Here is a 13944-nt window from a genome sequence, read left to right as displayed (position 1 = left end):
GTCGTCTCACGCGGTCTGCACGTCCAGCACGAACGCTGGTCCAACGGAGGCGCCAGGTGGAAATGGCATGGCAAGCCGTTCCACAGGACTACATCCAGCATCTCTACGATCGTCTCCATGGGAGAATAGCAGCCTGCATTGCTGCGAAAGGTGGATATACACTGTACTAGTGCCGACATTGTGCATGCTCTGTTGCCTGTGTCTATGTGCCTGTGGTTCTGTCAGTGTGATCATGTGATGTATCTGACCCCAGGAATGTGTCAATAAAGTTTCCCCTTCCTGGGACAATGAATTCACGGTGTTCTTATTTCAATTTCCAGGAGTGTATTTTGGCTTAATTTGCTTAGTTGCAAAATATTTTTTTGCTTGTAATATTGGTGAATTAAAACATTGCACTCACATGCCATAATATAAACAGATACATTTTATTTTCTTAGCATTTCAGGTTGTCATGCAGTGAATTTGATAAGTAAATTACAATTATTAAATTTGCTATAATTTGCATAGTTTTTTACATATAAAAATATTATAAGTGGTGATGAACTTGTCTCATCAATGTATTCAGTTTGGGAACTTTGGAATTAATGTAGTGTTTCTGGATCGTGTGATACTAAATATCCATGATTTTGCTTGTGTCTGTCTAGTTTATGAGTGTAAAACAAGTATCACTAAAGGCATATGTTGGACACATCTTCTGCTTACAATAAGTTAAGAAGGAATATTATTTTTAAAGCAGAAAGAAGACAGTGTTTAATTATGAACAGATCTATATAACTCACAATAGGCAGCTTTCTAGCATACAGCATAACAGAAACAGATATTGCCTCTGCGATCACCATGGTAATTAATATCAATTTATATCTGAATAATGTGTGTGTCTGTTTTAATAGATTACCAACAGATTCATAATGAAATTTTTTATATTTTTTATTGTGTTAAAGCAAATAGTTTTGTCTGTCACTCAGTACTTTGCTTTCGTTTATTAATGTTGTATAATGCTGGATCAATTCCACATGTAGGTGCAAAATATTCATTATATTGAAATCTAATGTAAGTAAAGCATCTAGTTCCATCCTTGAACCTCTTGCAGGCAAAAAACTAGGCATACTAATAGGTGCACATTGCATTTAGTGTCTTACGAAGTTTGTTGTGAAGAAATTTGAATAGAATAGTAGCTTTCATAAATACAACAGTATAAACAACTCAACCTTATTATAGCTCACCGAGGAGCACAGTATGCAGCCATGAAACTTATTTGACCACTTCCCTTGTGAATTCATGCTGTCACACTGTTAAAACATTATTACAATCAAATTAAAATCATTTCTGCTTCAGAACTTCATCTACTCCACAGATGAATTTCTGAGCATATAATATCTGTGTTTAAATATAGTAAGGAAAGTAAATAATTTAGGAATAAAGAAGATCGGTCACTGAATAGCACAAGCATTGAGTTGTGGACAGGTGCACACAAAAGAGAATGTAAACTTTCCAAAGATTTTTGTGAACTGGTGTAACAGTGTGCATTTATAACTGTGCATATAAAGATATTAATATAATAGAGGGAAACATTCCACGTGGGAAAAATATATCAAAAACCAAAGATGATGTGACTTACCAAACGAAAGCGCTGGCAGGTCGAAAGAGACACAAACACACACAAACATACACACAAAATTCAAGCTTTCGCAACAAACTGTTGCCTCATCAGGAAAGAGGGAAGGAGAGGGAAAGACGAAAGGATGTGGGTTTTAAGGGAGAGGGTAAGGAGTCATTCCAATCCCGGGAGCGGAAAGACTTACCTTAGGGGGGAAAAAGGACGGGTATACACTCGCGCACACACACACACATATCCATCCACACATATACAGACACAAGCAGACATATTTAAAGACATATATAAAGATATAGATAAAAACAAAGATGATGTGACTTACCAAACAAAAGCGCTGGCAGGTTGATAGACACACAAACAAACACAAACATACACACAAAATTCAAGCTTTCGCAACCAACGGTTGCTTCATCAGGAAAGAGGGAAGGAGAGGGAAAGACGAAAGGATGTGGGTTTTAAGGGAGAGGGTAAGGAGTCATTCCAATCCTGGGAGTGGAAAGACTTACCTTAGGGGGAAAAAAGGACAGGTATACACTCGCGCGCACACACACACACACATATCCATCCACACATACACAGACACAAGCAATTTGTGTGTCTATCAACCTGCCAGTGCTTTTGTTTGGTAAGTCACATCATCTTTGTTTTTAGATATATTTTTCCCACATGGAATGTTTCCCTCTATTATGTTCATATCATTATTCTGTGCATATAAAGAAATATACTTCTAGATTTGTTTTACATTTGTGTGATTGCTTGTCATCTTTTCTGTGATATGTGTTTCATGAAGTTTGAAGGTTTGAACATTTTCAGGCTGCAGAACTGCATGAATGTTGCATGTGTATCAGAAGTGATGTCAGGGTACAACAGATAAAATAATGTAAGTGTAGGCTTCCGCGGCCATTGTCTTCTTCAATAAAATTCTTCAGGGTATCAGACCGCATCGTCATAATTTAAAATGCGCCAACGTTTCGGCCAGCGTTGCAGCTAGCCTTCATCAGGGCCTTACGTTAACTGCTAAATTAACACACTTGGTTCCTTAAATAGCTGCATGAGAAAACCGTGTCGTTACTTGATTGGCTGTAAAAGGAGGAGGAGGAGGGGTGAAAGGTATGCTTTATAGGTGTTTCCTTTATTATCTGTCATAGGCTGAAATAGCTGTTTTCTATTGGTCTTTATATTAATCCACCCCATTGGAGGAGATGGACGAATAGCGGACAGGTGATGGCTGTGACGTCACACTGTTTCCATGCTGTCCAGAAGCCGGCTGCGGCGTGCCATTGCTTTGTGTGCTCGCGACCACTACTGCGGCTCTCCGCGTGTCTGCATGGAAGCAGCTGAAGTTGGTGGGAATAAATAGCTGCATCCATTATGGATAAAATGCAATAAATAAATAACTAGAAACAGACAGAACTCGTGTTAGATTTTGAATTGATTGTGTTGTGTGATTAACTTTTCCCATAGCTTGAATTTCTCATACAGTGGACAGTCCCAGGTGACTGGAGGAAGAATTGGGATGAAAAAGCATTGACCAAAACCTTCATTAAATCATATTTGTCATTAACTGATCTGTTGACAATTATTATGCTTATCAGCATTTTTCTGTGAACTGCACCTTTTATATGCTTTTTCATAATCATCACTTCTACTGAACATGTGTTAAAATTTTGATAGATTCTAGAATTGTACTGTTGCAAATAAATAAATAAATATGGTTGATGAAAATTATGTTAATTCTGTTATTTGTAGCCAGCCTGGCGGCACATTCCTGATGAAGAAAGGCAGTCTATGATTGCTTATCGGGCATCAGATGTTCGTTTTAGTTGGGCTCAGCATGCAGGAGATGAAACTTCATGGCCAAGGACATGTGGCTATATTAGAGAGGGGGAAGGTAAGACAAAAGGATAATGGAGCTGCTACATGGCTGACGTCATGTAAGTCACATAATCATATATGCAATACAACTATTTCCTTTACTGCTTGCTCAATATACAGATTGAATAGCATCGGGGAGAGGCTACAACCCTGTCACACTCCCTTCCCAACCACTGCTGCTTCCCTTTCATGCCCCTCGACTCTTATAACCGCTATCTGGTTTCTGTACAAATTGTAAATAGCCTTTTGCTCCCCGTATTTTACCCATGCAACCTTCAGAATTTGAAAGAGAGTATTCCAGTCAACATTGTCAAAAGCTTTCTCTAAGTCTACAAATGCTAGAAATGTAGGTTTGCCTTTCCTTAAGCTTTCTTCTAAGATAAGGCGTAAGGTCAGTATTGCCTTACGTGTTCCAACATTTCTACGGAATCGAAACTGATCTCCCCCGAGGTCGAATTCTACCAGTTTTTCCATTCGTCTATAAAGAATTCGCATTAGTATTTTGCAGCTGTGACTTATTAAACTGATAGTTCAGTAATTTTCACATCTGTCAACACCTGCTTTCTTTGGGATTGGAATTATTATATTCTTCTTGAAGTCTGAGGGAATTTCGCCTGTCTCAAACATCTTCCTCACCAGATGGTAGAGTTTTGTCAGGACTGGCTCTCCCAAGGCTGTCAGTAGTTCTAATGGAATGTTGTCTACTCCTGGGGCCTTGTTTCAACTTAGGTCTTTCAGTGCTCTGTCAAACTCTTCACCCAGTATCATGTCTCCCATTTCATCTACATCCTCTTCCATTTCCATAATATTGTCCTCAAGAACATCGCCCCTGTATAGACCCTCTATGTACTCCTTCCACCTTTTTGCTTTCCCTTCTTTCCTTAGGACTGGGTTTCCAACTGAGCTATTGATATTCATACAAGTGGTTCTCTTCTCTCCAAAGGTCTCTTTAATTTTCCTTTAGGCAGTATCTATCTTACCCCTAGTGAGATAAGCCTCTACATCCTTACATTTGTCCTCTAGCCAACCCTGCTTAGCCATTTTGCACTTCCTGTCGACCTCATTTTTGAGACGTTTGTATTCCTTTTTGCCTGCTTCATTTACTGCATTTTTATATTTTCTCCTTTCATCAATTCAATTATGTTAAAAAGGTTTTAACTTTGCCATTTCCAACTAGGGTGCAGGGGAACAGTAGCACAGCCTTAGAGAACATTTTTATTCATTCTTCATTACGAGATGGGCATACTGTTAGTAAAATGGTGGATGGCGTTCAGACCATGATGCACAAATTTTAGCACTAAAATGCTGTTGTACTCAATCAAATGTCACATATAATTACAAACTGTGTAGGAATGTTAACCCAATGGCAATAGAGCTTCTTAAACATCATCAAGGAACAAAAGTGGCATGGTGTTTATTGTGCCAGTAATATAGATGACAAATATAATCCTTTCCTTAACACATTTCTCATGCTCTTTGAGAGTTGCTTTCCATTAGAACATTTTAAACGGGGTACTAGCAGTAAAAGGCAGCCTGGATGGCTGACTAGTGGGATAAGGATATCATATAGAACATAGTTGGAATTATATAAAAATGTAAGAAGTAGTTACAATCAAGCTCCAGTAGTCCATTACAAACTGTACTGTAAGGTGCTTAAAAATGTTATTAGGAAGGCAAAGAGTTTGTGGTATGCAAATAGAATAGCTAATGCACAGGATAAAATTAAAACCATGTGGGCAGTTGTGAAGAAAGTGTCTGGTCAGCAGCACAAGGTCGATGATATAAAGTCAGTTCATAGTAAAAATATTTCTGTTACTGATAAATCAGATATATGTACAGTGTTTAACAACCATTTTCTGAGCATTGCTGGTGAATTAAATCAAAATTTAGTTTCTAAAGGGAATCATATAACTCTCTAGGCGAACGTCTTTCCGAGATTGATGTGTGAAATACTCCTCTGTGATACAGACAAGTGGGAAATTGAGTCAATAATTAAGTCACTGAAGACCAAGGACTCTCATGGATATGAAGGAGTGCCTATCAGAATGTTAAAATACTGTGCTGCACATGTTAGCTCTGTATTTAGCCATATTTGTAAGTTTTCCTTTAGGAGTGGTCACTTTCCTGAATGATTAAAATACTCAGTAGTAAAGCCGCTTCACAAAAAGGGAGAAATGGATAATGTAGACAATTTTAGACCTATTTCTACGCCATCAGTGTTTGCTAAAGTTATTGAAAAGACTGTGTATGTAAGGATAATTGATCATTTTATGTCACACAATTTGCTATCAAATGCACAGTTCTGCCTTAGTAGCCGTTTAACAACTGAAAATGCTATATTCTCTTTTCTCTGTGAGGTACTGGATGGGCTAAACAAAAGGTTTTGAATGTTAGGCATATTTTTTGATTTAACTAAGGTGTTTGATTGTGTTGATAACAATATATTGCTTCAGAAGTTCGACCGTTATGGAATACAGGGAGTAGCTGACAATTGGTTCACCTCTTACTTTAGCAACATGCAGCAAAAGGTCATTATTCACAGTGTGATGTGGGGTCTGAGTGGGGTGCAGTCAAATGGGGGTTGCCCTAGGGATCAATGTTGGGGCCACTCCAGTTCCTTATTTATATAAATGGTATGCCCTCTAGTTTTATGGGTAACTCTAAAATATTTATGTTTGCTGATGACACTAGCTTGGTAGTGAAGGATGTTGTGTGCAACATTGGTTCGGTTTCAAATAGTGCAGTTCATGACGTAAGTTCGTGGCTTGTAGAAAATAAACTAACGCTGAAACACAGTAAGACTCAGTTTTTACAGTTTCTAACACACAATTCAACAAAATCTGACGTTTTAATTTCACAGAATGGGCATATGATTAGTGAAATTGAACAGTTCAATTTTCTAGGTGTTCAGATACATAGTAAACTGTCATGGAAAGCCCACGTTCAGAATCTTGTTCAAAGACTTGTTGCTGCCATTTTTACTATTCAAACAATATCTGAAGTAAGTGATCGTTCAACATGAAAATTAGTCTACTTTGCTTATTTTCATTCGCTTATGTCGAATGGTATTGTATTTTTGGGTAACTCTTCCCATTCCAAATGGATATTTTTGGCTCAGAAACGCGTGGTTCGGGCAGTAAGTGGTGTAAGTTCGCGAACCTCTTGTCGCTCCCTGTTCACTAGCCTGGGTATTTTGACATTGCCCTCTCAATATATGTGTATTCTTTACTATCATTTCCTGTTAACAATATCAGCTTATTCCCAAGAATCAGCAGTTTTTACTCAGTTAATTGTCAGCAGAAATCAAACCTGCATTTGGATCGGACTTCCTTAAGTCTTGTGCAGAAAGGTGTGCAGTATATTGCTGCATCCATTTTCCCTTAAGCTGCCACAAGAATTCAAAAATCTTAGCAGTAATCCACGTGCTTTCAAATCGAAGCTGAAGAGTTTCCTCATGGGTCACTCCTTCTATTCTGTCAAGGAATTCCTAAAAAAATAAAGCTTATTCTTGTTGTATTCTTGATTACATTTACTTAAACTTATGGCTTGACATTTTTTGGGTTCATGAACATTTTATTTTGATCTGTTATTGCTTTTACATTGTAATTTCATGTACTGACATGTTCCATGACCTTGGAGATTTCCTCCTCAATTTAGTTCTATGGAACTTGACGTGTAAATAAATAAATAAAAAAAAAACAAATAAATTATGTTAGATTGTGTGTAGAAGCACATAAATGCTTTGTTTAAAGTATTAAGGAAAAAGAGCAAATAAGTTATGAAGGTGATGCGGTATCTATACGGGAAGGTTGCCGCTAAAGCCATAATGTTTAAATTTAACAAGTGTAACTTTATGGTCCAGACAATCAAAGGCCTCAACAAGTTTTTGGAATATGCAGGCAACATAATTTTTGTTGTTTGGTTCTACCAATACTTCATATATAAATAAAGTTAGACAAAGATAATAATCTATATTCACAAAACTTTCTGAAAAGATGAGAAGGAACTAGGCCATAATTAGAGTTATCTGCTCATTCCTTTTTTTATAATATTGTGTTAACTATAGCATGTATGAAATATGCCCTGAGTCAATGATACTACAAAAATAACTCAAGAGTGGTCCTATCAAGTCTGCACTGTATTATAATATTTTGCTAGAGGCATCAGCATCTTGTTGTTGTTGTTGTTGTTGTGGTCTTCAGTCCGGAGACTTTTTTGATGCAGCAACACTCCATGCTACTTTATCCTGTGCATGCCTCTTCATCTCCAAATAACTATTGCAACCTAAATCCTTCTGAATCTGCTTAGTGTATTCATATCTTGGTCTCTCTGACAGTTTTTACCCTCCACGCTTCCCTCCAGTACTAAATTGATGATCCCTTGATCGTCCATGTCTCACTTCCATACATGGCTATATTTCATACAAATACTTTCAGGAAAGACTTCCTGATCCTTAAATGTATACTTGATATTAACAAATTTCTCTTCTTCAAGAAACACTTATCTTGCCATAGCCAGTCTACATTTTATGTTCTCTCTACTTCGACCATTATCAATTATTTTGCTCCCTAAATAGCAAAACTCATTTACTGCTTTAAGTGTCTTACTTCGTAATCTAATATCTTCAGCATCACTTGATTTAATTACCTACATTCCATTATCCTCATTTTGCTTTTGTTTACGTTCATCTTATGTCCTCCTTTCAAGACAAGGCCCCTTCCGTTCACGTGCTCTTCCAGGCTCTTTGCTGTCTCTGACAGAATTACAGGGTCATCAGCAAACTTCAAACTTTTTATTTCTTCTCTATAGATTTTAATTCCTACGCCATATTTTTCTTTCATTTCCTTTACTTTTTGCTTAATATACAGGTTTAATAATATCTGGGATAGGCTACAACCCTGTCTCACTCCCTTCTCAACCACTGCTTGCTTTCTGTGCCCCTTGACACTTATGACTGCCATCTGGTTTTCATACAAATTATAAATAGCCTTTTGCTCCCTGTATTTACCCCTGCCGCACTCAGAATTTGAAAGAGAGTATTCCAGTCAACATTGTCAAAAGCTTTTACTAAGTCCACAAATGCTAGAAATGTAGGTTTGCCTTTCCTTAACCTATCTTCTAATATAATTCGTTGGGTCAGTATTGCATCGTGTGTCCCAACATTGCTACAGAATCCAAATTGATCTCCCTCGAAATCAGTTTCTACCAGTTTTTCCATTTGCCTGTAGAGGATTCGTGTTAGTATTTTGCTGCTGTGACTTACTAAACTGATAGTTTGGTAATTTTCATGCCTGTAAACACCTGCTTTCTTGGTATTGGAATTATTATATTCTTCTTGATGTCCGAGGGTATTTCATCTGTCCCATAGGTCTTGGCCACCAGATGAAAGAGTTTTGTCCTGGCTGGTTCTCCCAAGACCATTGGTAATTCTTATGAAATGTTGTCCATTCCCAGAACTTTTTTTCGACATAAGTCTATAAGCACTCTGTCAAATTCTTCACCCAGTATCATATATCCCATTTCATCTTCATCTATGTCATCTTCCATTCCCATAATATTGTCCTCAAGTACATCACCCTTGTATAGATCCTCTAGATACGCCTCCCACCTTCAGGTTTTCCATCTGAGCTCTTGACATTCATACAGGTGGTTCTCTTTTCTCCAAAGGTCTCTCTACTTTTCCTGTAGGCAGTATCTATCTTGCCCCTAATGACAATGCTTTTATACCGTTACATTTGTCCTCTAGCCATCCCTGCTTAGTCATTTTGCACTTCCTGTCACTTTCATTTTTGAGACTTTTGTATTCCTTTTATCATGTTTCATTTACTGCATTTTTATATTTTCTTGTTTCATCTATTAAATTCAATATCTCTTCTGTTACCTAAGGCTTTCTATTAGCCCTTGTCTTTTTACCTACTTGATTCTCTGCTACATTCACTATTTCAGCTCTCAAAGCTACCCATTCTTCTACTAATGTATTTCTTTCTCCTGTTCTCAACCATTCACCAATACTCTCTCTGAAGCAATCTACAACTCCTGGTCCTTTCAGTTTATCCAGGTCCTATCTCCTTAAATTCATACCTTGTTGCAGTTTCTTCAGTTTTAATCTACAGTTCATAACCGATAAATTGTGGTCAGAGTCTACATCAGTCCCTGGAAATGTCTGACACTTTAAAACGTGGTTCCTAAATCTCTGTTTTACCATTATATAATCTGTCTGAAACCTTCCAGTATCTCCAGGCCTCTTCCATGTATACAGCCTTCTTTCATGATTCTTAAACCAAGTGTTAGCTTTGCTCTATGCAAAATTCTGCCAAGTGGCTTCCCCTTTCATTTCTTAACCCCAGTCCATATTCACCCACTACTTTTCTTTCTCTTCCTTTTACTTATAGCCACATTCCAGTCCCCCATGACTATAAAATTTTCATCTCCCGTAACTATCTGAATAATTTCTTTTATTGCATTATCCATTTCTTTAATCTCTTCATCATCTGTGGAGCTAGTTGGCATATAAACTTGTACTAAGGTGGTAGGCATGGGATTTGTGTCTATCTTGCCTACAATAATGTGTTCACTATGTTGTTTGTAGTAGCTTATTCGCAATTCTATTTTTTCATTCATTAATTCATTATTAAACCCACTCCTGTATTACCATTATTTGATTTTGTGTTTATAACCCTGTATTCACCTGACCAGAATTCTTGTTCCTCCTGCCACCAAACTTCACTAATTGCCACTGTATCTAACATTAACCTAACCATTTCCCTTTTAAAATTTTGTAAGCTACTTGCCTGATTAAGGGATCCGACATTCCATGCTTTGTTTGATCCGTAGAACATCAATTTTGTTTCTCATCATTTTTGTTTCTCCTGATAACGATGTCCTCCGGAGTAGCTCCCGCCCAGAGATCCGAATGGGGGACTATTTTACCTCCAGAATATTTTACCCAAGAGGATGCCATCGTCATTTAACCATACAGTGAAGATGTATGCCCTTGGGAAAAATTATGGCTGTTTTTCCCCTTGCTTTCAGCTGTTTGCAACACCAGCATGGCAAGGCCACTTGTTCACAGTACAAGCGCAGCAAGGCCAGCTGTTCGCAGTACCAGCACAGCAAGGCTGCTTTGGTTTATGTTACAAGGCCATGAGTCAATCATCCAGACTGTTGGCCCTGCAACTACTGAAAAGGCTGCTGCCCCTTTTCAGAAACTATAAGTTTGCCTGGCCTCTCAATAGATACCCCTCCATTGTGGTTGCTCCTGCGGTATGGCTATGCTTATCGCTGAGGCATGCAAGCCTCTCCTCTAATGGCAAGGTCCATGGTTCATGGTTCATCTTAGCCACAATAATTGCATCTTTAAGGGGCTTAATGTTTTCCTTGTAAGATCACTACAGGCTTTACTTTGGAAAGTAGTGTGAAAAGTGTCATTGGAAAAAAAAATCCAAGGCATCTGTAATAGGTACAGTGGTTGCTCTCACTTTGAAGAAATAATCACTGAATTTGGTAGCCAATAATTTCAGTGTAGACTACCACCACTTCTGTCATTTTGGAACTTGATTTTGTTTGCTTCATCTGTTATTAGTCTTGTTTAATAATGCCCTAGACTGTTATTACTTTATTCTTATAGTGATTTATTTTTTGTTCTTAGTGCCTTCTTTTCATTTTTCTGGTAACAGACAGAAGACCTTTACTGGCAGTTGAAATTATAACACTTGACTACGTCATATTAGTTTCCATTCAATTTTACCTTCATCTGTCTTTTAAGGTATACAGGACTTACAATGCTGCTGCAGAGGCACGTGTTTTCTCCGAACATCTACACTTATAGTCTTGAGAATCATTGTGAAGTTTGTGACAGGGAATACTGTTTATCATGCTGGGGTTTCATACCATTCAATTCCCTGATGAAATATGGGAAGAAAAACTGTTTGTATACTGTGTGAGCTATTATATGCCTAACTTTTCTTTTCATGATCTGTTCAGAATAAATGTGTATGAGGTTGAAGAAACTTCATAATTTCTGCCCCAAAAGATAATTCTTGAAGATTTCTAGTCCAGTTTTTCTGAGATGTACTGTATCTTGCTCCTGTTGTCTACCAGCTGATATTTTTCTACTGCACTCTCTTGCCACTCGAACAACCAATGACTCTTTCCACTGCCCTTCTGTGTATATCCTTGTGTCCCTTGCTAATGATCTGATGTGGTTTCCATACACTTTGATAGTATTTAAGTGTGGCTTGCAAGTGTTCTGTATGTAGTCAAACTGCCCAGTGTTCTGCCAGTAAATTGCAGCCTTCCACTTTCTTTGCCTACAACTGAGCCTATGTGGTCATCCCACTTCATATCTGTCTGCATTGTTACTCCCATATAACTGTATAACATAACAGAGTCTGGGTGTTAATCATTAATCCTGTAGCCACACAATGCTACGCTATTACATTTGAACTTTGCATTTCTCTGAGTTAAGACCTAGTAGCAGTCTTTAGTGATAGACTGATATTTTATTGAGATCTAGCTGAATATTGCTCTAATTTTTCACCACATAGAATTTTCTCATTGATAAGAGTCATCTACAAGAAGCACAAGATTGTTATTGAAGATTTCACCAGAGAGGGTAGTTTGAAGTCTTCTCAGATGTCAGGTGTCTTGCCAGGTTGAATAATTATTTTTGTTCAAATTTCCAACAATAAACCTTATTGCTAACGTCAAGCGACTGCTAAGGAACACTCTGTGACCTTGATCTCAGTTGGTGAGTGCTGTGAGGAATGGCAGGGGGGGGGGGGGGGGGGAGGAGTTGTTGAAGGGGCCATCACTCAGTCCACATCCAACTTCACTCTCTGCTGTCACTATGCCGAGATCAGGGTCCATAACCTTGCTGGAACAGAATCCCCTGTCTTTATAAGCTTCTTTCACTGTCCCTGGTATTACCAGTTTTTTACGCAATGCCCCACAGTGGCTGATTTACAGGGTTGGTGGTGCTAGTGATGGTGGTGGTGTTTGTGCTTCTTGCGACTTTCTCAGGTGTGTGTAATATCTTCCAAGTGTACACTTCGCCGCATTGGCATCCCCTGTTGATTATCACTTTTATGTCAATATAACTAAAGGTAGATGGATCTGAAAACAAGTTGATGAATAAAGCATTATCAAGATCACTTTTTTATTGTAATTAAATGGTTTCACAGACATCAGGTGGTGTGTACTGTCAAAACTTCGATATTTTGACAACATGTAACAACTGATGCCAGTGATAGGTACTGTTCTGTCCATATTTTACCACCCAGGTGACTCACAGCTCTTTTGAGAGTTTGTGCGTGCTGTACACGGAACCCCTCACTATTACGACTCTTTCTTCCTTCTCAGGGTGTATTCCCTTCCCTGTGCCTCCTTCCCTGTCCTCGCTCCTTCTCCTTTGCCTCATTCTTCCTCTCTCTCTCCTTGCTTATCGCAGCCTGGCTCTCCTCCTGGTTTCTGCCATCTTTTACAGTTTTGTTCCCCTTGTTTCTTTCTTCCCCTTCCCTTTCCAGCATCTTTGGCCCCCCTTTTGGTTTTGATCTCTTCTCTATTTTGCCTCCATAGTGTGAGCTGACTGGGAAATAACACCTTAAGTACCATCTTCAGCATGTATCCCTACTGCCTCTTCCATATTTTCCTTGAGGCCATTGTTCATTAATGCTATATAGCCAGCTCATTAGCCAGTCCATGTGGTGGGGTCATTGTGTGCCCTTCTGGTTGAGCCCCCTGACTACACAGCAATTACACTTCTAATACGTGAGCTGCTACCTCCCCTTGTATGCCTAGGAGTGGTTGCTTGTCATTCTGTTCTGGAGGTTCGGGACTCTCGGCAACAGCCTCCATGGGGAGAGCCTCTGATTGGAGTGTGTGGTATCAGGCCAAACATTGTGTATGAAATGCATTAAGCTCCAAGGCCATTCTTCTATGCCCATCATTTTAGTTGGGACTGGATCTTTGAATGCTGCATCATATGATGACCCTACCTTCCCTTCCTGGCTACCTCCTAGGAGGGGGGCCAGGCTTGCCAGCTACAGAAAAACTCTTTTCCTACTACCCAGTCTGCGCCAGGACTGAAGAGGTCACTTTCACTGCCACCAAGTCATTATTTCTCATAGAAACTGTCAAAGACATGTTTGATAAAGTGAACTCTCAGAGAAAGATGTGGTAGGGTTCGCTGTTGATCGAAAATTCTTGTGCCGCCAGTCTGTGGCCCTATGTGCCTGTGACAATCTTGATGACATTCCAGTGCCCGTTACTCCTCACCAGTCTTTGAATATGGTTCAGGGAGCCATTTTCCAATCAGACCTCATCCTTCAAACCAATGAGGAACTCCGGGCCAGTCTGGAACAGCTGGACATTCATTTTGTTCGGCGTGTTCAGAAAGGCCATAATAAAAATTGTATTACTAGTGGCACCTTCAATTGGGAATTTGAGGAGACTAC

General features: G+C 38.8%; 1 protein-coding gene across 1 annotated transcript in view; it reads left to right on the top strand.

Annotated features, from left to right (window-relative positions):
* The window catches only part of LOC124612669 (ADAM 17-like protease), a 135748-nt gene that overhangs the window by 55371 nt on the left and 66433 nt on the right, over positions 1-13944 (top strand). The window contains exon 5 of the mRNA XM_047140994.1: positions 3365-3506. Coding sequence (XP_046996950.1) covers positions 3365-3506 — 142 coding nt within the window. The remainder of the gene's footprint in view (positions 1-3364; positions 3507-13944) is intronic.

Source organism: Schistocerca americana, chromosome 4 (assembly GCF_021461395.2).
Source record: "Schistocerca americana isolate TAMUIC-IGC-003095 chromosome 4, iqSchAmer2.1, whole genome shotgun sequence".
Lineage (NCBI taxonomy): Eukaryota > Metazoa > Arthropoda > Insecta > Orthoptera > Acrididae > Schistocerca > Schistocerca americana.
Note: the sequence above shows the minus strand (reverse complement) of the source record. Positions and strands in the feature narration are given on the sequence as shown.